Source organism: Phlebotomus papatasi, chromosome 1, assembly GCF_024763615.1.
Source record: "Phlebotomus papatasi isolate M1 chromosome 1, Ppap_2.1, whole genome shotgun sequence".
NCBI lineage: Eukaryota > Metazoa > Arthropoda > Insecta > Diptera > Psychodidae > Phlebotomus > Phlebotomus papatasi.
In genome coordinates, this window is record NC_077222.1 from 21,657,511 (window position 1) to 21,683,660 (window position 26,150).

A 26,150-nucleotide genomic window follows, 5' to 3' on the forward strand; every position below is an offset into this window, starting at 1 on the left:
TTAATGATAATGAACTTCTTAAAATTAAGAATAAGCTCCACTAAAACAATAATCAACAATATTAATTCTCTCAATTTTGAGGTATAAATCTTTAATTTAAGTCTGCCTTTAAAAGTTTATCTTACATTATCTTACATCTTTACATTCTTTAATAAACATCTTCAATATTTCATAAAGGAAACGTGTTTTATATTTTTAACTAAGTACTGCAAGATATTAATTTCGGCGACTTATAAAAAACTTATGAAGAAAATTGCTATTTTTATTGCAGTTTGAATCACCAAATACCTAAAACCAATATTTATAATCGTACTTAGAAAAACTTAGAAAGAATATCTAAAAGTAATAATCATTAACCAATTGAGATTAAAAGTATCATTTTCTTTTCACAATAAAGCAATATCTACATGCAGTTAAATATTTATTCCCACAACATATTTTTGTCTCATATAGGTTTCTGATTGGCTAAAGTTTACTGAAAGCTTCCAAGGCTCTAGCCAAGCAATCGACATGTCGAACATGTTAAAAATCCATAAATTTTTATCTATATGAATATCTGCTCTGTCATGAAGGAAATTTGTTAAGCATTTTATTTAGTTCCTTTCCTTCTTCCCGGTGAAAATTGTGACATTTATTTTAAAGATTAGATTTTTGGCGGTATATTGCGGAAGAGAGAAAAGCAAGTAATAAAACTTCTGCAAAGTAGGACGTGAAATTAAACTTTAATTCGTTCTTTACTTGCCTCCAAGTCTTATTCACCCCACGTTGTGTACATGTTTTCACAGAGCTAAGAAGTAAAATGCAAACAAATAAATATATCTCCATGCAGAGTGGGTGAAAAGCTCATATTTCTGTGGAATCTTGAAGTTTTTCCACACATAGCCAAATACGATTTTTGGGAATGAGTATGGGCGATTGTGGATTTATAGCTAGTGCATCCGGTGAGCCTTTTCCATACCGAATGATTCGAGACTCCTTGAGGAGCAGCACAAGCATCAGTTTGATTTGCATGAGTGCAAAGTGCATCTCAATGCAAATTGGATCTCTTCTTCCGAATGGCATGAACGTGATGTTGGCTGCCTCGTCAAATACCTCCCTTGTGAAGCGTCCTGGATCAAATTCCTCGGGTTTGCTATAATATTGGGGATCATGATGAATGGCAAAAATCGGCAATGCGATGGGGATACCCTTCTCAATGATGTACGTTGAATTAGGTACGTAGTATTCCTTGCTCGTTACACGCCAAATGCTCCCAATTGGTGGATACTTTCTCAGAGTTTCTGCAATGGCCAAAAACTTATTTCAGGCTACGATAATAAAATTTTTCCCAATGGTACTGGGAAGCCTGATAAAAGTCACAATCAGGGGGTGAATATCAAATGTTGTTATATATGGCTTTTTTTGGAGATGCCTTAAAAAGCCCGTCAAATATGTGTTAACAATGCTTTAATTTAGAATCCTTTTTATTTTATTTTGTTTTTTGTATTTCCCAAGTGAAATATAATTATTTTTGTTTTACAACCGTGTGCTAAATATTTCACTAATAGTGTAGAAGGTAATATTCTTTCCGTACAGAAGTAGATCTTGAAAAATTCGAAAATCTATTTGAACATCCAAAAAAGAGACTTTCTTACTTCTTAACACTTTCCCAAGGTGGCGGAAGTAACGTCCTGTTCGAATTTCGAAGTGCTCAAGTGTCAAAATGTGACGGTCTTCACATTTTTGTGAGGAAAAAAACTGAACAACAACGATTATTGTTCTTGTCCCATTATGCAATCACCCCATAATCACTGAGTAACTCTTTTGCCAGCTTTTTAGTGTGATATTTGATAAATTTTCCCCAACTTGTTCGAAAATTTAGTATGAAAATGCGAAATTGAATTTGAATTCTTCGAACTTCAACGACTTTTTGTGCAAATAGAGTTCCATTTACCTTTCATCCAAGACACTATTGGAGAATCAAAATCTACTTGTGATCGGGCTCATTAAGTTCTCTCTATAGTAAGTTCGCTTGTACACATTGTGTCTTCTAAAGAATATTGATTAAATTTAGTACAAGCATGTACTAAATCTCTTTTCGTATATTAGTACAAGTACTAAAGTGTTCCTTTTGTATTCTGAATTTATATTTAAACTTTCTATATGTTTAATCATTTTAAAGTAATCTCCCAGCGAGAACAGTACGCTGAAAAAGGGAGCGTTTTCAGCATATTTTAGCTGAGTCGATCAGCAAAAATATGCAAATCGGTCAGCAGTTCTCGAACAAAAAATGCTAACCAAATATATGGAAATGGCACTACCTCGCGAGTGCCGCTTTAAGATTATCAGAATTCAGCTGAAATTATATATGATTTCAGCTGAATTGAAATCGATTGGCATTTAGTATTCGTCTAGGCTAGAAAATTCATTTAAATTCAAAATAGCCGTTATAACCAACAACTTTTGCCGTTCCCTAAGTTATTCTAAGCCCCCTGATTTGCAAATATTTTAAACTAAGAGGAACGTTGTAAACTTACCGAAGATTACAGCATCCATGAATTTCATATGAGCAAGGGTTTCATATGTGATGTGATGAGTATGCTTGGTGAGAATGTGTCTAATTTCACGCCTCAACTTATTCTGAATGTCTTGACTCTTGGCCAATTCGTACATGCAGAACGCCATGGTGGCTACTGACGCCTCAATGCCGGCGATAAACAGCCCAAATGCTCCTTTTGCAAGTTTGTCCATATCAATTTTCTCTTTCGGACGTTGCCCATTGAGCCCCTCTGTGATCCTAATCAGTCTCTGATAGCATTTATCGCCACGGCCTTTGTTTATCTGCTTGCTTATCAGTTTGCCAAATGACTTCTCTCTGTCGTCGCATTCAGGTATGCCCATGATTGAGGAAATTTGGGGAAAACTGTGGCATAAGAGGAATTTTTTGTGCTCCAATCCAGACCATTTTAAATGTTTCCTGGCTAATTTTTCCAAATCAACTAATTTCGTATCCTTAGGGGTTAGACCCAGAAACGACGTGGCTAGGATTTTAACATTATATGTAATGGATGCATCAAAAGCATCAATTTTCTGGCCATTAGTTCCACTTTGATGGATTTCAGTGGAAAAATCACGTGCAATATCGACAGCATGTACCCACATATTCCTCCAGGTGGACTCAATTGTGCCCAAATCCCTCTTCAATGCTCCATAATCCTGGCCATGGCTGGGGTATTGGGTGAAATACGATGAATCTACTGTGAGAATTCTGCCCACAAGGTGTGCGTTCAAAGGTATGAGAAAAGCACGCTGGAGGAAGTAAAAACCACCCAATTGTGCTTTCACCCTGAGCTTTGAGTAGCATTCGCCGATGGCAAGAGCGATATGGTGCTTCTTTCGCAGATTGCCCATCAGCAGACGTGGTTTCACATATGCCAAACCCCGATGCGCCCAGAATGATAGACGTCGTTTCAACCACCAATATATTCCACCCACCACTATCACCGCAATCACCAGCACTCTACATTCCTCCATTTTACCTCCCTCCCAAGCGGCCAAGTGCTCACAATTTCAGAGAAAGCCACTTCACCGGAGACTTTTCCACTGGGAGATCCCACCGTGAACCACATACAACTAAATGTTCATTGAAACACAAGAGCTTAACCGTGTTCAGTCGGTCAGATAAGGTGGGCTCGAGACTTTGTGAAATTTATGAAATATTTCAGGAAATAATCGGAAACACTAAACCTTTTCAGAAATATTTCTATCAAAAATATTTTTGTGAATTTTCTTACATTGAAAGCATTGAATATGGCAGGGAAAATCAAGTACAGGTGGTAGTTGTTACACTGCACTTGGACATGGATCACACCTTGCTCTGCAATGTTCACCATTCGACAAACTGACACAGAATGAATGATGAACGTTGCGAAGCAAGTTGTGATCCAAGTCCAAGTGCAGTGCAACAACTCTCACCTGTACGTCATTTTCCCTGGCATATTAGACGTAAAAAAATCAGAAAAATATTCTTATAGGAATGTGTCTGAAAAATTTTACAATTGAATTGTAGACCTGATGATCTAAACGCCATAGAAAATAAAATTGCAAAAATCAAGAAAGGTTCAGTGTTTCCGTTTATCTGCTGCTACATTACATTTAAAAAAGAAAATCAAGCTTTCAGCTTGGATTAAATTAATCACTTTGTGCTCCGAAGGAAACTTTAGTTCCCCGCTGTTCGTGAATTTTCCTTTAATTCTAGCATTTATGGATAGTCTTCACCGATTCGATCTACGGTATCTGATCAATGAAGACCATCTTCAAGTGCTAAAATTAAAGAAAAGCTTACAAACAGTAGAGAATTAAAGTTACCGTCATCTCTACGGCACCTTGCTTTTTGCCATATAGCCATATAGCTCAATTTATCTTAACTATAATTTTTTACTGCTCGAACTCAAAGAGAGAACAGTTATATAATCGACTTTTTTCAACTTCTCACTGTTCTGGAGCTTAAACGGTAAGAGATATCGACTTCCGGTCTTCGATAACCCCTCCTCAAATGACATTATCTCGCACCCAATCTCTTTATTATTCCCCCCTCCCCTTTCGTACGTTCCCTATCCCTCAAAAATAGGTCAAAAATGAGGTTTTTCCAATTTTGTAAAAAATTAGCCCAAGCTTTTTCAATGATTTTTGGATATGTTTTAGAGCTGGTCCTGGCGAACATTTCGGCCAAACATACCTATGACCGGAAACGCCATTTTGAATAATTGAAGATTAAAAGCCAATCATTTTGGAAGGCTCATTTTCAACCGCTTTGGTTATATTTGAATTTTTTGGAAAGGCACTGCAATGTCGAATTCGGCTGCATCGGTCTTGATCGGTAATAAATCAGCTAAGTACCGATTTTTTGATTTTGAAATGCTTTTGTGATTTATGAATCAATTTGATCTTTAGTAGATCAGTTATTCCAAAAGATTATGCAGAAAGCTAATTCACGGTGAGCTCTATCTCGTGTGTTCGAGAATTCCGCAAAGCTGGGACGCTTTGCCATCTTTTTGTTTAACTTTAAGGAAAATTTTGACACATCTGATGATTATTCGAGAGACGACTTAGCATAATTATATTCCAAATAATGGTTAAACTACATTTCTAACGTTTTGCACTAAACCGTCTCTAGGCTTTTATCGTAACTGTGTCCAGGACCTTACACGGATTTCAGACCTAAGGCTTAGCAATACGTCCTAACTTTTCAAATTTCTTATCAGGTAAAATTTTGAGAAAAATAGAATTTCGATAGATTCGGGAACTGGATTAAACCTCTATTCAAAAACTGCCTTCAGTTAACAGGTTTAGCCCTGAAGGTTCCAATATCTAAAATAGCAACCAATTTTTTAAGTTTCTCAAAATCTAATGGATTTTTTTTCTTTCTAATCCTAAGTCAAATTTGTAAAAAATAAATGAAAATAATTATGACCGATATGAGAAGAGAGAAGTTAAGCCATATGGCTAAATCTTAGATCTGAAGCCCGTATAACACTTGCATTGGGATTGAATATTAAAGGCGAATGATTATTTGAATTTCGAAAAAAATACTCAAATTTGTTGTATCTTTTTTAGAATTTTGAGATCTTTGAAAATAATTTTCTTTCTATTGACCAATTTTGGCTTCCATAAATTTTGTAATTTGGTAATTCCACTAGAATTACCACATTAATGGTCACATTACTCTATTTTAGTCTCTTGAATTTTATTCTCATGTTACAATACATAGAAATTTTGTGTATCATATTGATTAGGAGAACTGTGTTAATTTTCGGACGGCATGAAATATCGGACTTTTCTTTTGTTCCTCAAAATTTTATAAATTTTGTTTTTTTTAAATACCTAGAAATTGTACAGTGCCAAGGGAAAAAGAGAACGTCGCCTCTATCAATGAGGTGCTGCAAAAATCTTAGAAGATTTCGAAAAGGGCAAGGGACTTCTAGGAATTCAATGTCCGATTATGTCCGAAAAATTGCACACAGCAATATCGATATTTTTATATAATTTGAAACATAATGAGAATAATTTTAGAGAAAACAAATATGATAAACTACATAAACTACTTTTTGATGTTTTAAGGCTTAAATAAACGGTTCCTTTTCATACTACATATGCTATTACAGAATGACAGCTTTTCGGGAGACCTTTGAAGTTGGCAAATTTTTATGCTCCCTTTGTATTTTTTCTACATGATAAGACAAGAACGTTTTGCTGGGACGACCATATGATCCAACGCTGTTTAGATGGGTCTCCAGTGTCGTCCCATTGACTCTCTACGTAGAATAATTTTTGTAAGTTTATACTATAAAGGGAGTCGTTGAGCTACATCTAAACAGCATCCTATCCAATCATATGATCGTGGTAGAAAAACTTTATTGTCTCATCATGCAGAATACCCTGAGATTAGTTCTTGAAGAAAAACAGTTATAAAACTCAATCCCAGGAATAATGTATCCTTCGGGGTAATATGAGTCTAATTTGCCTTATAATAGTATGGAATGTGTCTGTCGATATGCAACATGTCCGAAATTTAGTACAGTTCCCATATAAAAAATTTATCCAAATAAAATACTCCGAGTACAATTGCATTAAAAAGTCAATTTATTGCATGAAATATTCCACAATGTTTCATAAAGTTCATAAAGCCTCACCTTCCCCCACGATTTGATTTCGTATTAATCAGTAAATATACGATAAGATTTCCAATTCAATCGTATACCAACAAAGTTTATTTCACCTTATTTGTATTTATTACATCACTCAACGCAATTTCCTGTAATTTAACGGTGAAGAACTTTAACTGTGTTAGCCATACGAAAGTTTTATTTAGATCCATTGGTGTATTTCGTACCAAATGGCAGACTTTTGAAGGTAAAAGTGGAAAACAACTAATACTAAAAGAGATAGTTTCGCTGTGGAAATGTGTTTTCCCAGCAAAATTTCCTACTTTTACCACAAATCTTTCCATCTCCATGCCTCTTATAGGAAAACTTTTCTAGTACAAATAGCACAAGGAAAGTACAGAATATAGAGTTTAGTGTATTGTAATGGGCATGGGGTGTAAATGTTAAAACGAGCTTAAGTATCCATTAAAGAGCTTTTATCTCTATCAAGCACTTTCCAATTTGTGCCATCCCCTTTTTCATAAAGGCATCATACAAGGGGAGATTTATTCGTAAGATAACCTCTTGAACGTTTCCTTTCACTTCTGTAATTTCCGTAAATTTGAAGACTGAAAAAAAAAATTCTGCTGAAAGACAATTAAGACTATAAGGACTTATTATAAAAAAACACTCTGAAGGAGGTGCTTGAATTTTCATAATAAATTGAGTATTTTTTTGCACTTAATTAATTGGAGCGAAATGCAATTTATTTGACAATTTATTAGCGAATTTGAGCTTGGTTTCTCTTTCATTTTCATGCAATTTAAATGCAAATAAGAGCTTTAATGTATACTTTCAGATTTTAAACATAAAACAATTTTCTTAATTTATTTTTTGTTCTTGTCTCTTGGACAATGGTGTCGATTAAGCCAAGTACACTACATAAAATATTTTATTGAAAATTGATTGTGAAAATTGCTCTCTCTTAGAGTTTGAGCAGTTCAAAGGGGAAAAAATCTCCAGAAAATATATACTTATGTAGGGGTCACTGAAAATTGGAGGTCAATAGCTCTTACCGTTTGGCTTTAGGAACTTTATCTAGAAAATTTAAAATTCGTATATTTTGACAAAATGTTATCTATTTTAATTGAAATTGGCTTTATTGCAATTATAAATGAAAAGTGAAAATCTCTCTCCTAAACACTTGTTTTAGAACATGACTGTTCTCAAGCGCTCCTGCATTATCGATTTCTCTTTGTTTGGTTCCCGTTTCAACTATTTTCTCTAGTGCTTGTCGTGTTCCAAAACCACCAAACAGTTGTGATAGGAACTAACAGAGAAAAAAGTCGATTATGTAAAACCATTTGAGAACAGTCATGTACTAAAAAATTTTCAAGAGAAACACTTTATGTTTTCACTCTTCATTGGAATCATTGCAATAGCACAATTATGGTGCTCTTCCAATGAAAGATTAAAATGATTTTTAGCACTTTACTGTTCTCAAGTGCTTCTGCATTATCACCCTTTTTATGTTGGTTTCTGTCTCGTCTCGACTACTTTCTCCAGTTCTTGTCGTATTCCAAAATAACTAGACAGTTGTGATAGGAACCAACACAAAGAGAAGTCGATCATATAGCAGCATTTTAGAACAGTCACGTACTAAAAAAAATGTTCAGGAGAAATATTTCATATTTTCACTTTTCATTGGAATCATTGAAAAGGCATCCTTAGGGTGCTATTCCAACTAATTATAACCATCTAATTATGGTCAGTAAAAAACTTAAACTCTACAAAAATGTGTCTAATTTATATTTAATATTTAAAATTGTTGCAGATAGAATGAAAAGCTCTTTATTTTCCGTTTGCCAAAATTTGGACGATAATATCACTGTTTGAATTTTTTGGTACTGCGCAATTTTAACTTTTTACTGCTCATTTACACAATGCCATGAAAAATTAACATGTTTTGTTTTTGGAACTTTACTGTTCTCAAATGCTTCTTCATTATCGGCTTTTTTGTGTTGGTTCCTGCCGGAACTATTTTTTCCAGTCCTTGGCATGCACCAAAACTACCAAAAAATATGTGACAGGGTAATTTGAGAACAGTCATGTACTAAAAAAAATTTTAAGGAGAAATATTTCATATTTTCACTTTTCATTCGAGTCATTGGAATAGCGCCATTAACTGAACATGTCTTTTAGTACTTTACTGTGTTTTCAAGTGCTTTCACGTTATCGGCTTTTTTGTGTTGGTTCCTGTCTCGACTGTTTCGACCAGTAAATATTCGTGACAAAAACCAATACAAAAAACTCGATTATGTAGAAAAACTTGAGAACAGTAAACGATAAAGAAAAACATGTTCCTTTTTCATTGTAATAGCACCATTATTCCATTACAATATCGTTTTCTCCTAAGTTCGAGAAATAAAATATTTCATGAATTCTGTAATAACCCCACAGCACCACAGGGATACATAAAATGATTTTTGATAACATTTTCAACTAAAACAAACTTGGTCTTCTTCACTGGTTCATATCAATTCAGGCACTTTTGGAATGTAATCCTAAACGAAAACTATTTATTTTGCTAATGGCATGTTCAAAAGTTTTCTCGTCAAAATTTTGCTTAAACTATCTTGTTTATGTGTCAAAACCACATATATTACACTAAACAAAAATAAATGTGAAATTATGTTTCTGTGAAATTTGATTTAAGAGATGAATATGTTTTGGTCATCTTTGGTCATATGAACTTACAAAAAAGCCCAGGATTATTATTATGTTTTAATAAAAAGAAATTTGAATATCTTTCTTGTATTATTGCTTATTGTAGTATGACAAGGGGTCATTTAAGTCCTCCAAATCCTTTAAATCCATTAATTCTATGTGACATTTCAATCTACACTTTTCCATTTTCAAATAAATCACTGCTCGTGTAACAAGTCAATCAGCACGCACATGACATTTAAAACTTTGGACAGAAGTTGAGTGGATTGGATTTATGATATCACACGAATATCTATGACATGAATAATGACTCTATGTTATTGAAATTACTTATGCTGCGGAGAGAGGAGTTTTAGTTAGGATTTAGGATTTAGAAATCTGAAAATGCTTTAGTAACTTAAATCATTTATTGATGAAAGGATAGTAAGATACAATCTCATTCAAGGATGAATCATACAAACTTCAATAATACTTTCGCCAAAGCAGAGAATAAGAACTTTTTATGTCTTTATCTCTTGTACATCGAGCCATATTCCACCCTTGGGATATATAGCCACTTCCTTGGTATCAAATTCAAGGGGTACCTTCATCTTGGGATTAATCGTGAGTTTGAAATTGTTGACAATGCATGAAATAGCAACAGCGAGTTCCATCAAGGCAAATCGCATTCCAATGCAATTTCTTGGACCATCTCCAAAAGGCATGTATGCCATTGAATGACGGTTTTTGGTGTTTTCGGCACTGAAGCGTTCAGGATCGAAGATATGTGGCTTGGGATAGATGTCTGGATCCGTTTGAATGCCATACACCGGAATAAAGATCTCAGTTCCCTTCTTAATGACCAAGGACGAGTTTGGTACTTTGTAGTCATTTGTGGCGACTCTGAACAAATTGAATCCAGGTGGATACAATCGCAGGGTTTCTAGAACATAAAACCGAATTTTAGACACTGAATTCATTAAAGGAATACCACAGTCTTACCATCAATACATTGCCTAAGATAAGTGAGCTCATGAGCAGCTTCGTATGTCAGTTCACCGTTGTGCTTCTTCAGGACCTCACGAACTTCCTGACGAACCCGTTCCTGTATGTCCTGATTGATGGCCAAATGAGCACAACAGTACTGCATGGTCAAAGATGATGTCTCGAAGCCACCGAAGAAGAAGATGAAAGCCTGAGCTGCCATTTGATTGAAAGTCATCTTCTTATTATCTCCAATATCTTTGTTGTTCTTCACTGCCAACAAGAGTTTCATAAAATCATTCCTATCAATTTTTCCTGTCTCACGGTGTTCCACAGTATCCTTGATGACCTTCATGAAGAAGTTTTCCATCTCCTTATCAATAAATCGCAGACGCATCTTCTTTGCAAGTCCCTCAAAACTGAGGAAGAAGAAGAACTTCAGACGGGACATAATGGTGTTGAAGTTGAAGAAGAGTTTGCTTATTTCAACAATCTCAGATTTCTCCTGCTGCAGAGATTTACAATCAAGCCCAAAGGCAGTAATTCCAATAACATCAGCTGTATATCTAGTACAGAGATCCTTGAAATTCATAGGACCCTTATTCATATTCTTCCGAATGAAAGCCTTGAGGGGTTCTGTATGGGCAACCACTAAGGGATACATCATCTTCATTTTCCCAGATGTAAAAGTAGGAGAAAGCTGTTGACGAAGAATCCTCCACTTCTCACCACGAAGGCTGAACAAATGGGCAGACAGAGGATCATCTTCCTCATTGTAGTACACTTTGCGATCGGAAAAATTATTGAAATCCTTAATCAAGATATTTTTGATGACGTCCAAATTTGTAGGGATGAATTTAGGGGTTGTGAAGAAGTAGAAACCAACAAAGTCAGATGTTTTCTTGAATGCCAAATAGCTTTCCCTGATGACGTTAGCAAAATGCTTCCTGCCCAGTGGATCGAGATTTCCGAATGGGAATGTTGGGGCAAGGACTGGCACATTTTGATTTTCAAAATAACTGTATGACTTCTTCACATAATACCAGGCTAAGCCTAATACACCCACTAATAGATACAACCAAGTGGTCATATTAACGACCTTCGTTACACCAAATTCACGATAATTGTTCAAAAATTACGTCTTCACTCCAAGCGATTCTGATGCCTAGTAAATTAGTAGCGAAAACCGGAATGTATTTATATGAAAGCTACCAACACTCAGATAAAATTGTAAATAACCTTTTTGTTTTGATTCTCATACAAAACATCGCGTGTATAGATTTTAATCTCAATTTAGTGATATTTGCGACAACAGAAAAAAAAATCAGTAAGTCTAGTAAATCCAATTCACCTGGGGATCACTAAAAAAACGCGTTTCTGTATGGGTTTGGCAAAAGTCAGAGTCATGATGATGGTAATTTCCAAAGTGCTATGTAATAGAGCTTTTTATTAAGCGTCAGAAAGATCATTGTATTCTGAAAATTGCTGAGAGATGATTTGACGAAGTTTCGGGATTAAATTTGAGAGAATTTACATTCCTGGAAAGTTCAAATTCTTTCAATCTTCAAAAATCACCATGACTATGCTAGGATAATTTTTGGAAAACGCAGCCGCAGCCTTATCAGTACTATTCAATTGCTTGGAATTAGACAAAAAGTACGATAGAGGATTATCACCACGTGCCAGGGAAATTTGTATGACAATAGAAAAAGTCGCATATCATCAACTTTCTTTATTATTGAAGCCCCCATCTAGCAAGTTATTATTATCAAAGGAATACTAAAATTATCTTCATGACTAAGCATTTAAACTTATCCTAGATCATGTTTTAGTTTTGCTCAACTGAAATACCTCTAAATTGAGTTAGTCAAGTGGCACCTACTGCAATTTAATCTATTTGGCTATAAAATTTAATCATCCAAAAGATATTTAGGGCAAGGAGAGGCTACACTGAAAATGTTATTTTTGCTCATATTTAAAGGAAGCTGGGCTTTAGCGTAATTTAATTTAACGCTACAAAAACGGTGTGAAACTAAATAAAATATTTCTAAGGCCCAGCTTTTTTAAGAATATGCGAAACAACGCATATTAATGTAACCCCACATCCCTAGTCTCACCTCACCCTATTTCTAGAGGAAGCTAAGTTTTAACGTAAAAGTGAAAAAGAAAAATTGCATACCAACAGGGGAGGTCTTTGGAATAAGTTATCGAGATATACAATGTAATCATTTTTACAATGTTAATTCTCGTAGTGGAAGAAACAGATAAATCCATTGTATACCGCCCAGTAGGGGAATTCAGTAACAATAAGACAATGTCATATGACAAACTTTTATATCAAATTCTGGAGCAGGACAATATTAAAGTCCAATGAGCATCGAATTTTCATTGTAAGCAGTTCAATGAAGCTCTTAGCAACTAATATGAATCCTTCAATTAATTTTTCCGAATTTATCATATAAAAAATTATAAATTTGTCATCTGACTTTGTCATATCGTTACAGAATTCCCTTACAGGAGCGCCTTCCCGTGATGTGGATGCTTCTTCCAAGCTCCCGGAGTTGGTGGGCGAAGGCGGTGCATTATATTACGTTATTGTTAAATATAAGAATTGTCTAAGCCAGACATTTATATCTTTGCACCGGGCGGGACTAGAACTCACAACTATGAGAGTCGAGTCAGAGATCTCATCCGCTCGAGAGCAAGCGGTCTTGCCTATTGCGCTACTGAGATCCCCGTGATTACGCAAAACATTTTCTGAGCCAATTATTCAGCCTATTTTCAGCGCCAACGGTTCATAAGAAATGTATTTCAAATTTACCGTGTGAAAAATATTTGCATATATTTAGGAGTATTTCAAAAATTATTTTATAAATGAGCTCCCAATAGTAGGCAATTCATATCAAATTATTTCATTCTGTTTTCACTTAAGCCGGAACTCCCTGAAATGTAATTTTGAAAAACCCTTGTAAATCTAAATTAAATTATGGATATATCCAGCTTCCTTTAGAAATATGTGAAAAACTAGTTTTCAATGTTGCCCCACATCACCCTACCTAAATATTGTTATTAGGGGGAGGCGGGACTACATTGAAACGCTATTTTTCAACGTAGCCAAATGACACTAGACTAAAGCCCAACTTCCTTTATGAATGCGCAAAATATTAGAGTTTTCAATATTATAAACTCAAATTCAATACATTTTCATCTTCTCCTATCAACTGAATTTATTTTTATATTGAAAAACTTACAGACTTACTTAATTAAATTTTCGATAATCAAAAGAAAATGTGTTGTAATTTTTAATTTGGATCGTCACCTGTCACCAATTTAGTCCTTCTTCATTTTAATCCTGTCAAGTTTCAAATTTATTTTATCAAACTTTACATAGTTATATAAAATTTTATATATTGTACGCTGTTTATGTATAATGAATACGAATAATGCATAATTTCCAAAAATATTTGTTTAACATACAAGCCACATTTATAATATAATTATTAAGCCATAGATAAATACAGGTAATATTACCTCTCTAATATCCACAATATATATTTCTCCATTATTTTCTATTTTTCACATAGAAAGTTAATTTGAAATGTTTCCTTTGAACGGAGTATAAACGGAGTCAAACTTTATCGTTTTGTCATTTACCTCAACCGAGTTTTTCTACGTTAAACCAAGCCCCTCCCTTTACACGAAGCGGTATGTCTGTAGGATCAATCTCAAGGGGTAACTTGGTTTTCGAATTCATTGTAAATTTGAAGTGGTTCAAGATGTAGGCAAGACCAACTGTCACTTGAATTAGTGCAAAACGTTTTCCAATACAATTCCTTGGGCCATCACCAAAAGGCAAATAAGCCATAGGATGACGATTGTTGATATTCTCCGAAGTAAAACGATCAGGATCGAATAGATGGGGGTTGGGGTAGATATCCGGATCCATATGAATACCGATATTTGGCACGATAACTTGCGTACCCTTCTCAATAATTAAATCTGTGTTTGGTACTCTGTAGTTCTCAACGCAAAGACGAAATAGTGGAACAGCCGGGGAATAAATCCGAAGGGTTTCTGAAAAATACAGCTTTTCTATAGTAAGAGTTTGTCTATAAATGTCTACGAACACTTACCATCAATACATTGTCTCAAATAAGTCAATTCTTGAACAGCTTCATACGTCAATTCTCCATTGTATTTCTTCATCACATCCCTGACTTCCTGACGAGCTCGTTCTTGAATCTCAGGATACAAGGCAAAGTGGCACAAGGTCCACTCCATTGCTGTAGAAGATGTTTCAAAACCAGCGAAAAAGATAATGAAAGCTTGAGCAGCCAATTCGTTGAATGTCAAGTTACTAAGAACATCATCATCCTTGGGAGAATTCTTGATTTCCAAAAGATGTTTCATGAAGTCATTCCTATCAATAATACCGGCTTCTCGTTGTCTAACCGTTTCCTTGATAACCTTCATAAAGAATTCCTCCATTTCAGGATGATTAAAACGCAAACCTAGTTTGCGAGCCCAATCTTCACAAACCATCTCAAAAAAGAACTTAATTTGCTTTGCAAATGTATTGAAAGAAAAAAAGTGTTTCCCTACTTTGAGGATCTCAGAATCCTCATCTAATAACGCACGACATTCCAGTCCAAAAGCAGAAATACCGATAACATCCGCTGTAAATCGTATACAAACATTTTTGAGTTGCATAGAACTTTCATTAATATGTTTGTCAATATACTTCTGCAGATTTTTCGCTTGACCAATTACAAGTGGGAACATCATTTTCATCTTCCCTGATGTGAATGTAGGAGTCAATTGCTGCCTTAAACTTCGCCACTTTTGTCCACGAATAGCAAATAAGTGGGCTGACAATGGGTCATCCTTCTCATTGTAGAATATTTTACGATCAGCAAAGTACTGGAAGTCCTTAATGAGGATATCTTTGATGAAATCCAAGTCCAGTGACATTACAACGGGTGACATTAACACGTAGAAACCCGCGAAGGGCCCTTTCCCTTTCAATTTTAGATATGCGTCTCCAAAAACATTTCCAATATGTTTCTTTCCAACTTCACCGAGGTTTCCCAATGGAAATTTTGGCTCGAGTACTGGAACATTTCTATCACTCCAATAAGAAAAGGCTCTCCTTACATAATACCAAATATAGCCGATAATGCACAGAAGAAACGTTAGAATGTACAAAGGAATCATTGCTTAAAAGTTCTCACTAGAATGTATTTATACAAGGAATTTTAAACGAAATATTTGTCAAACCACCATACGAATGAGTACCCAGCTAGCAACTGGGTAATTGCGACCAAAAAGTGCCCATAGCTTATTGCTGTTCCTTTGTGCCCACTTCTTGTTTACACTGAAATTGATTATATTTTCTTTATCAAACTGAATGTCGCAGAGTAGATGATTCAAATATTCTTAAAGTTAGCTGGGATCCTTGTGATTCTTCCAGAGGTATTCCTTTAATTTTATCTAGCTTACAATAATCTTCTACAAATTTTTACAACAATGGATGCATGTCTTAAAGAATACTAACAAAATGTGAATGGTGCTTATAAAAAATCTCTTTTTGTTTTTCAATAATTTTTTTACAAATTATTGTTATTCAATATCCTCTGGTATTTTAGCAAATATAGCGACTATGGTATTAATCTCACAAAGTAAATTAATTTAAAATATTATTAGGGGAGGGTGGGGCAGTTTAACGACGGGGCAGTTTCAATTTTTGCATATTCTTCTTATCTCTTTGAAAGGAATGGGATAAAACCTTTATGTTATTGAAGAGATAACTGAGACCCATGTTCATAAAAATAATTAATTTCGTGACGCTTCTCGTTTGAATTCTGTAATTGATTTTATAAAACTGCGTCAAACTGAAACTTTTTGTAATGTTTTATTTTCAACAATTTCTGAACTATTGCACTTATTTATCGAAGTAACATAATTGTATTAAATTACTAGTGGTTTTATGATTATTATAAGGTATTTAGCGTTGAACGAAATCTAAGACGGTCTGACAATTTTCATTCGAGTTCCGAAAGTTCGTGAGGGGCAGTTTCATGCAAGCACACGGAGAAGTTTCCAGTGTCTAACAATTTACTTTTTCAATCAAAATTGACTTAAAATGATCATTGCAAACGTTTTGTAGCTGCTTTTCTCGATAAAGTTCGGAATTATGGAAAGTAGTATTTCCTAAAAGTTCATTAAAAAATTTTAATAAAAAAACTTTCACTGTTTTTTAGGTGCTTGAAAATGATGAATTTAATTGTTATAATATCTTTTCAGAATCTTTTCAGAAAGATATTGTAAAATTTTTTTAGTATTATAAAAATTCAAGATTTTTAAATACTATTATAAAACTGTTATACTATAAAGGACATGTTCTAAGGCGATATAATGATCCAACAATGTACAGAATTAGCTTATTACTACAAAAGACATTTCTTTCGTATAAAAATTTAAAGAAAATTGCTCAATTTATGAGAAACAGGCTTGGAAATCTTTGACGATATTTTATTTTCTCTATATGATCAATTAATGTTCAAATTCTGTTATAAAGTTCTTGTTCGATTAAATTTTCATATTTTAGAGTCTTAGAAGACTTCAAAATAGTAATTTTAATCAATTCTGATATCGCAAGTTTCCTATAAACATGTTTTATCTTTCTCAAAAATTGCCTCATATTTATCTTTAAATTGCCCCGCAATGGGGGACTTTCACACATTCTGCTTTTCAAATTAAATGAATTTCTTCACAATAGACTAATGAAATTAAAGGATTATTGTTATTATTTTTATTAACCCTAAACCCAACTGTAATTCACAGAATATACAAAGTTTTACTTCTGTTTATAATCTTTTTGCAAAATGGTCTCAAAATCTATTTTGCAATTTAGGGGTGAAACTGCCCCACCTTCCCCTATCTAAAATCCATTTTTTTCCTTTTCGTAAATATTTATACCGCTTTAAATGGGCTTTAAGACAAAGTGTCTATATCCGGGACAAACTTGCCATACCATATCTGTTTCAGTCCGGATGTTTCTCTGTTTCAAAAACTAAATAACTACCCTACCTAATTTAAAATTCATACCATTGTGAAAAGGATCAAATATTTAACACATATCGTGTGAATTTATAGATCTTATTCGAGCTTTACTACGTTGAACCAAGCACCTCCTTTAACACGGATCGGTATGTCTGTGGGATCGATTTCCAGTGGTAACTTGGTTTTCGAATTCATTGTAAATTTGAAGTGATTTAAGATGTAGGCAAGACCAACTGTTACTTGAATTAGTGCAAAACGCTTTCCGATGCAATTCCTCGGACCATCACCAAAAGGCAAATAAGCCATAGGATGACGACTGTTGATATTCTCCGAAGTAAAACGATCAGGATCGAATACATGAGGGTTGGGGTAGATATCCGGATCCATAAGAATACCCATTACAGGAACGAGTACCTGTGTACCCTTCTCAATAATTAGATCTGTATTTGGTACCTTGTAGTTCTCAACGCACTGACGAAATAATGCAACAGCTGGACAAAAAATCCGAAGAGTTTCTAAAAATAAAAACCGTTTTTATATCATAAGTCTGTTTTAAGAAGTTTATGAAGCCTAACCATCAATACATTGTCTCAAATAGATCAATTCCTGAACAGCTTCATACGTTAGTTCACCATTGTATTTCTTCATCACATCTCTGACTTCCTGGCGAGCTCGTTCTTGAATCTCAGGATGCAAAGCAAGATTGCTCAAGGTAAACTCCATTGTTGTAGAAGATGTTTCAAAACCAGCGAAAAAGATAATGAAAGCTTGAGCAGCCAATTCATTAAATGTCAAGTTACTAAGAACACCATCTTCCTTCGGAGAATTCTTGATTTCCAAAAGATGTTTCATGAAGTCATTCCTATCAATAATACCGGCTTCTCGTTGTTTAACCGTCTCCTTGATAACCCTCATGAAGAATTCTTCCAATTCCGGATGATTAAAACGTAAGCCCAGTTTGCGAGCCCAATCTTCACAAACAATTGTAAAGAAAAACTTCACCTGTTTCATAAATGTATTGAAGGAAAAGAAATGTTTCCCTATTTTGAGAATCTCCGAATCCTCATCTAACAATGCACGACATTCCAGTCCAAAAGCAGAAATACCGATAACATCCGCTGTAAATCGTATGCAGACGTTCTTAAATTCCATAGCACTTTCACTGATATGCCTCTCAATGAACTTCTGCAGATTTTTCGCTTGACCAATCACGAGTGGGAACATCATTTTCATCTTCCCTGATGTAAATGTGGGAGTCAATTGTTGTCTGAAACGTCTCCACTTTTCTCCACGAATGGCAACTAAATGGGCTGAGAGGGGGTCATCTTTCTCATTATAAAATATTTTACGATCAGCAAAGTACTGGAAGTCCTTAATGAGGATATCCTTTATAAAATCCAAATCTAGTGGCACTACAACGGGTGACAACAACATGTAGAACCCGGCTAAGAGTCCTTTTCCTTTCAATTTGAGATAAGTTTCACCAATGACGTTCCCAAAATGTTTCTTTCCAACTTCACCGAGACTGCCCAATGGAAATTTCGCCTTGAGCACTGGAATATTTCTATCACTCCAATAGGACAAGGCTTTCCGCACATAATACCAAACATAAACAATAATGCACAGAAGAAATGTTAGAATGTAAAAAGAAGCCATAAGGTTTTCACTGCAATTTTCCACAAAATATAATAAATTTTTAATGAAATATTTGGCTGACCACCAGACAGACGAATATTTTGATAGCAACTAACTGCGCACTTGATATCAAGCAGCGTCTATAACAGATTGTTGTTTTTTATGCTCACAGCTTTGTAAGCGTGAAATTGACTAATTAGGTGAGTTTTTTTTAACAATCTCGTCTATTATATTCATTATGAAATCTCATGTTCACTGATTGGTCCCAAACTTTGCCGAAATGTGTTTTATCACCTCCTAATAACGAATATATGGGCAACTAAAAAGTTCCAGACCTTCAGAACTTTAATGTAAACTGCTATATTTTAAAGAACACTAACAGAACAGAAATATGTTGGAATCTGTTGAGATTCAGTAATAATCCCGAAAATAAAACTTCTGTTCTTTTTAGGTTTTCCATTAAGTGAGGTTGCAAAATCTCCTTGTGGTCCTTTAAACAAATTTTTTATACTTGCTGCTTTTCCATTTCGTCGGTTCCGAAGAAGACTATTGTAAGTCTACTTACAGTAGTATAAAAAAAAGGTATCATTGGATGCAGAAACCTTAGATCTACATCCCCACAAAATTTTATATTGATCAAGATATTCCTGGAAAAGTTACAAGAAAAAAACTGAAAATCAGCCTGCCCGATTATCGAGTTTTTAGTCCACAATTTTACTGTAAATAACTTAAAAGTAGCGTTAACCAGAATATATTCAATGCGTAAGTGTGATACAATAGTTTCGAAGGCTAAAAATATATTAATTCCAGTGAAATTAATAAAAATAAATTTTAGCTGTCAAACTTTAAACCTCTCTCCTGAAAAGTCGCATTTTAGACTTACAATAGTCTTATTCGGAACCGACGATTTTTCTTCATAGTTATTGACGAGTGATGATAGGTTTCACACCGAACTATTTTGCAGTAATGAGGGAGCTTGGCGCAAGCGTGGTGAGAAAGGCCGAGCTCAGCCGTTCGGCTAAGTTATCGGTTTTCAAAGGTGTGTTTATTCCTATTCTCACCTATGATCATGAGATTTGGGTAATGACCGAAAGCATAAGATCGAGAGTACAAGCTGCCGAGATGAGGTACCTCCGGGCGGTTAAGGGAATCACTCGTCGAGATCCAGTGAGGAATATGGCCGTTCGTGAGGAACTATGAGTCGAGGAGCTGTTTTTTCGGGTTGAGAGATCGCAACTTCGATGGTATGGACATGTTCAGCGCATGGATAGAAAAAGATTCCCCAGAAAAACTATGCAAGCCATTGTGAGAAGGCGTCGACCTCGAGGCAGGCCTAGGACAAGGTGGCTGAATCAAATTCAGAATCTTGCCTTGGAACGCCTCGGGATCGAACCCGAACATCTTCCTGAAGTGGCGGAGGATCGACAAGTGTGGGCTGCTAATTTGGATGTCATGGGCTCGCGACCCCAATAGGGACAAGCGGTTGAAAATGAATGAATGAATAGTCACTTTGAGTATTGATTTCGTTAAATCTAATGATTTTGAATAGTTATGTGTTTTCTAACTGCCTTCCTTTCCATTTCACGACAACTTATATCGCTTCCAATTGTCACTGAGAGTATCTGAAACCAAAAGAAAAATTACACACTCCATATGGCAGTTCCGGTTGAAAAAACTGGAAAACAACTTCGACACAGATTGTCATACTTTATTTATTTACCCTTTTACCTCAAAAGTTAATTTCCCTTTGATACCATAATAAACAAAAACAAATATATGCTATTATCGCAATTCAAGTGAATTACTTATCGATATTGCTGTTATTACTCGAGCTTTTCTACGTTGAACCAAGCCCCTCCTTTAACATGGAGCGGTATATCTGTAGGATCAATCTCGAGGGGTAATTTAGTTTTCGAGTTCATTGTAAATTTGAAGTAGTTTAAGATGTAGGCGAGACCAACTGTCACTTGAATTAGTGCAAAACGTTTTCCAATGCAATTCCTTGGGCCATCACCAAAAGGCAAATAAGCCATAGGATGACGATTGTTGCTATTGTCCGAAGTAAAACGATCAGGATCGAATACATGAGGGTTGGGGTAAATATCCGGATTCATATGAATACCCATTACAGGAATGAGTACCTGGGTACCCTTCTCAATAATTAGATCTGTATTTGGTACTCTGTAGTTCTCAACGGACAGACGAAAGAGTAATACACCAGGAGGGTAAATCCGAAGAGTTTCTGAAAAACAAAGTTTGTGTATAAATTTGTTTTTAAAGATCTGCAAAGTCTTACCATCAATGCATTGTCTCAAGTAGGTAAACTCTTGAACGGCCTCATACGTCAATTCTCCATTGTATTTCTTCATCACATCCCTGACTTCCTGACGAGCTCGTTCTTGAATCTCAGGATACAAAGCAAAGTGGCACAAAGTCCACTCCATTGTTGTAGAAGATGTTTCAAAACCAGCGAAAAAGATAATGAAAGCTTGAGCAGCCAATTCATTAAATGTCAAGTTACTAAGAACACCATCTTCCTTCGAAGAATTCTTGATTTCCATAAGATGTTTCATGAAGTCATTTCTATCAATAATACCGGCTTCTCGTTGTCTAACCGTTTCCTTGATAACCCTCATGAAGAATTCCTCCATTTCCGGATGATTAAAGCGTAAGCCCAGTTTGCGAGCCCAATCTTCACAAACCATCGAGAAAAAGAACTTAACTTGTTTCACAAATGTATTGAAAGAAAAAAAGTGTTTCCCTACTTTGAGGATCTCCGAATCCTCGTCTAACAATGCACGACATTCCAGTCCAAAAGCAGAAATACCGATAACATCAGCCGTAAATCGTATGCAGACGTTCTTGAGTTCCATATAACTTTCATTAATATGTTTGTCAATATACTTCTGCAGATTTTTCGCTTGACCAATCACGAGTGGGAACATCATTTTCATCTTCCCTGATGTAAATGTGGGAGTCAATTGTTGTCTGAAACGTCTCCACTTTTCTCCACGAATAGCAAATAAGTGGGCTGACAATGGATCATCCTTCTCATTGTAGAATATTTTACGATCAGCAAAGTACTGGAAGTCCTTAATGAGGATATCTTTGATGAAATCCAAGTCCAGTGGCACTACAACGGGTGACATCAACATGTAGAAACCCGCAAAGGGCTCTTTCCCTTTCAATTTTAGATATGCGTCTCCAAATACATCTCCAATATGTTTCTTTCCAACTTCACCGAGGTTTCCCAATGGAAATTTTGGCTTGAGTACTGGAACATTTCTATCACTCCAATAAGACAAGGCCTTCCTCGCGTTATACCAAATATAAACTATAACCCCAAAAACAAGTGCGAAAATCGTGTAGAAAATCATTTTCGTAAGTTCACAGTGCAATTATTTCTTTTAATTAACTACAAGTGGTGTGCTAAAAACTTATCAATACAACTAGTCAGAGAAGACTTCAGATTAATACTGAACTTCTATAGAGGCTTCAGTGGGCCTCAAAAGTGTCGATCATCGATGGCTAGTTGTGATTCTGTTATAGTCACAGCTTTAGAAACTCGGATTGATTATTATTATAAGCTCCTAAGAAGAAAATAATTCATGCCAGATATAGAATGTACCAGGAGCGAATTTTAGAGAATATTAGACGTTTACAATAAAAATAAAAAACAAAAATTTCTTTCTTCCAATACTTTGACCAAAAACATGATAACGTTTCAATATTGTTCAATATTGTAAATAAAAGGTCTCACGATATAAAATAACTTCTTAGAACAACAAAACTTATCTAACAGCTGTTCAATAATTTTTTGTTATGTAATCATCATATATATTTTATATTTATTTGAGTTATTTTTCCATTAAAAAAATATAATTAAATTTATGGTCCTTTCCAATGAGTATTCTAATGAGGTTTTCAGGCTACGCACAAATTTTTAGCTTGAAATACTCCCTATTTTTCCCGTATTCCTTTAATGAATCTGACCTATTTATGGCATATTTTAAGGGCTAATCTTAAGTGACCCATTTTCTACAAAAAAAATAGGCCAGATTCATTAAAGGACAATAGTCAAGTGTGCTAATCCGGGCGCTTCGCTATCTGGATCGTTTATGACTAATCCACTTAAAATAATATTTTTATTTTTATTTCCGTAATATAGTCACTACAGTAACATCATATGACTATTCAACTTTGGGAAAAAGCAAAAATAATATTTTTATCCATTAAATAAGAGAGTGTAATCGACTCATTTTTTTCTTGTGCCAGCCTGGGTTCTTCACCAAATTTTTTTTAGCAATGATATTTTCACTAATGACTGCTGGTTCATTAAAAACATTTATTGTTTTTTCCTTGTGAAAAAAAGTATTTTAAATCGAAAAGTTTAATTAAAAGTGAATTAGCGAAAAGGTGATCCAGTTAGTGCATGCTAACTTATTTCAGTATTATCATTATTTAATAAATTTTCTTTAATATTTTTGATAATTTTTTTTATATTCTGTTTCTGAATGAAACAGTGAATAATTCTATGGATTTAGAACAAGTAAAAAAGAATTTCATCAATCCAAAAACAAGCGTTTAAGTAGCACTCTACGGAAAACGATCAAATTACCCCACCGTACTATATGCGAAAAATATAAAGTCTTCGAAGTTACAATGTTTGTGAAGTGTGAAGGTCCTCCCTTACTTATTAACCTCATTCTACTTTCTCTACATTGAACCAAGCACCTCCTTTGACATGTATCGGTATATCTGTAGGATCAATCTCAAGGGGTAGTTTGGTTTTCGAGTTCATTGTAAATTTGAAGTGGTTCAAGATGTAGGCGAGACCAACTGTTACTTGAATTAGTGCAAAACGCTTTCCGATGCAATTCCTCGGACCATCACCAAAGGGAAAATAAGACATTGGATGACGATTGTTGATATTCTCCGAAGTAAAACGATCAGGATCGAATACATGAGGGTTGGGGTAGATATCCGGATCCATTTGAATGCCCACAATAGGAACGAGAACTTGTGTGCCTTTCTCAATAATTAAATCTGTGTTTGGCACTTTGTAGTCCTCAACGCATTGACGAAACAGTAAAATGCAAGGACTATAAATTCGAAGAGTTTCTAGAAAATAAAACTTTCTGTGATATATCAACGTTAAAGTATAAGGAATATTCCAAACCTTACCATCAATACATTGTCGCAAGTAGGTCAAATCCTGAACAGCTTCATACGTTAGTTCTCCATTGTATTTCTTCATCACGTCCCTAACTTCCTGACGAGCTCGTTTTTGGTACACAGGATACAAAGCAAAATTGCACAAGGTAAACTCCATTGTTGTGGATGATGTTTCAAAACCAGCAAAGAAGAAAACGAAAGCTTGAGCAGCCAATTCGTTGAACGTTAAATTATTTAGAACATCATCATCCTTCGGAAAATTCTTGATTTCCAGAAGATGTTTCATGAAGTCATTCCTATCAATAATACCGGCTTCTCGTTGTTTAACCGTCTCCTTGATAACCCTCATGAAGAATTCCTCCATTTCTGGGTTATTAAAGCGTAATCCCAACTGTCGGGCCCAATCTTCACAAACCATCGAGAAAAAGAACTTGATTTGTTTGAGAGCTGTGTTGAAGGAGAAAAACTGTTTCCCTACTTTAAGAATCTCCGAATCCTCATCTGATAATGCACGACATTCCAGTCCAAAAGCAGAAATACCGATAACATCCGCTGTAAATCGTATGCAGGCGTTTTTAAATTCCGTAGGACTTTCAGTAATATGTTTGTCAATATACTTCTGCAGATTTTTCGCTTGACCAATTACAAGTGGGAACATCATTTTCATCTTCCCTGATGTGAAAGTAGGAGTCAATTGCTGCCTTAAACTTCGCCACTTTTCTCCACGAATGGCAAATAAGTGGGCTGACAATGGGTCATCCTTCTCATTGTAGAATATTTTACGATCAGCAAAGTACTGGAAGTCCTTAATGAGGATATCCTTGATAAAATCCAAATCCAGTGGCACTACAACGGGTGACAACAACATGTAGAAACCCGCAAAGGGCCCTTTCCCTTTCAGTTTGAGATACGTTTCACCAATAACACTCCCAAAATGTTTCTTTCCAACTTCACCGAGGTTTCCTAATGGAAATTTCGGCTGCATTACTGGAACGTTTCTATCACTCCAATAGGACAAGGCTTTTCTTGCGTGATACCAAGTATAAGCAATAATACACATTAGAAACGTAAGAATATACGAAACAAACATTTTTGTTTTATTTTCTCTACAAGTTCTTTTTAAGTCTTATCAATTTGCGCGAAAAAATTGCCCAACCACCAGTTGAACCAGTCAGTGGTCAAACAGCAACTGAATGTTAGCAAAAATTTAGATAATGTCTATAAATTTATTTCTCGTTTCTGTTCACAGCTTTTGTATTTTCGATAGTTCATTGTGTTCATTGATCTACGAATATTTTAGCCTTAGTCCTCTTTCTCTTAGTTAGCTGAGATTCTTTACAATCTCAGCTTTTGTAGTCACAGGTGAAATCCGACCTCGTCAGATCGGGCCCACTTTTTGGATGTACACGTTTTGACACTCATAGATCACGAAAATCATGTGCGCTAAAAATCGATTTTCATGGACGGTCCCGTCCCGTCCGTCCCGTTCGTCCGTCGTATAAGCACTTCTGGAGAGAGAACGGAGAGAGATATCGACAAGCGGTTTTCGGCAAAGTTTAAATATCGATAGGTGGCTAGAAGATCGATCTCATATTTTAGTATGTTATAGCTGGGCCTAAGAGCTTTCGATCGATACCATACTTAACCCCCGTTCTTCTTGGGCAAACGTAAAAAGATGAAGTATCGGCGATTGTATTTGCAACTGTAGGGGAAAGTGTCCGTGCTTCATACAATCCCAAGCTTCGTAATGACTAAATTTTTCCTATGTTTATGAATAAATGTTCCTCTGCAATATTTTTTAAAATCTGTACATTTTCCCGTAGTTTTTAAAATATGGGTGTGATGTGTGATGAGTCGCATTTATTTAGAAACATAGGAAAAATGTAGTACGAAGCTTGGGATCGCACGAAGCATGGGCACTTAATCCTACTATCTGCGTTTACTTTCTATCCTGTACTTCTAGGA

General features: G+C 35.2%; 6 protein-coding genes across 11 annotated transcripts in view; 1 reads left to right on the forward strand and 5 right to left on the reverse strand.

Annotated features, from left to right (window-relative positions):
* The window catches only part of LOC129798183 (sodium/calcium exchanger 1), a 326,830-nt gene that overhangs the window by 189,266 nt on the left and 111,414 nt on the right, over positions 1-26,150 (forward strand). The window lies entirely within an intron of this gene.
* Positions 704-3,614, reverse strand: LOC129798220 (probable cytochrome P450 6a23). The gene is made up of 2 exons (XM_055841249.1): positions 2,517-3,614; positions 704-1,280 (listed from the first exon to the last, which is right to left on the reverse strand). Exons 1-2 carry the CDS (start codon positions 3,511-3,513, stop codon positions 844-846), a joined length of 1,434 nt encoding a protein of 477 aa, XP_055697224.1. The 5' UTR covers positions 3,514-3,614; the 3' UTR covers positions 704-843.
* LOC129798216 (probable cytochrome P450 6a17) lies at positions 9,736-11,491 on the reverse strand. The gene is made up of 2 exons (XM_055841244.1): positions 10,332-11,491; positions 9,736-10,272 (listed from the first exon to the last, which is right to left on the reverse strand). The coding sequence occupies exons 1-2, from the start codon at positions 11,401-11,403 to the stop codon at positions 9,851-9,853; spliced, it is 1,494 nt and encodes a 497-aa protein (XP_055697219.1). The 5' UTR covers positions 11,404-11,491; the 3' UTR covers positions 9,736-9,850.
* LOC129798215 (probable cytochrome P450 6a20) lies at positions 13,640-19,156 on the reverse strand. 3 transcript variants are annotated; one of them, XM_055841243.1, is made up of 2 exons: positions 14,447-15,989; positions 13,640-14,387 (listed from the first exon to the last, which is right to left on the reverse strand). In XM_055841243.1, the coding sequence occupies exons 1-2, from the start codon at positions 15,525-15,527 to the stop codon at positions 13,969-13,971; spliced, it is 1,500 nt and encodes a 499-aa protein (XP_055697218.1). In that variant the 5' UTR covers positions 15,528-15,989; the 3' UTR covers positions 13,640-13,968. The 3 variants fall into 3 exon arrangements, with proteins under 3 accessions (XP_055697218.1, XP_055697217.1, XP_055697216.1); XM_055841242.1 differs by lacking the exon at positions 14,447-15,989 and adding an exon at positions 17,951-19,156 and having other exon boundaries at positions 13,879-14,387; XM_055841241.1 differs by lacking the exons at positions 13,640-14,387; positions 14,447-15,989 and adding exons at positions 17,433-17,890; positions 17,951-19,156.
* LOC129798214 (probable cytochrome P450 6a13) lies at positions 20,504-22,488 on the reverse strand. Of its 2 annotated transcripts, XM_055841238.1 has the most exons (3): positions 21,307-22,471; positions 20,816-21,252; positions 20,504-20,632 (listed from the first exon to the last, which is right to left on the reverse strand). In XM_055841238.1, the coding sequence occupies exons 1-2, from the start codon at positions 22,385-22,387 to the stop codon at positions 20,834-20,836; spliced, it is 1,500 nt and encodes a 499-aa protein (XP_055697213.1). In that variant the 5' UTR covers positions 22,388-22,471; the 3' UTR covers positions 20,504-20,632; positions 20,816-20,833. The 2 variants fall into 2 exon arrangements, with proteins under 2 accessions (XP_055697213.1, XP_055697214.1); XM_055841239.1 differs by lacking the exon at positions 20,504-20,632 and having other exon boundaries at positions 20,703-21,252; positions 21,307-22,488.
* Positions 22,805-25,376, reverse strand: LOC129798222 (probable cytochrome P450 6a14). Its single transcript, XM_055841251.1, has 2 exons — positions 24,195-25,376; positions 22,805-24,131 (listed from the first exon to the last, which is right to left on the reverse strand). Exons 1-2 carry the CDS (start codon positions 25,273-25,275, stop codon positions 23,713-23,715), a joined length of 1,500 nt encoding a protein of 499 aa, XP_055697226.1. The 5' UTR covers positions 25,276-25,376; the 3' UTR covers positions 22,805-23,712.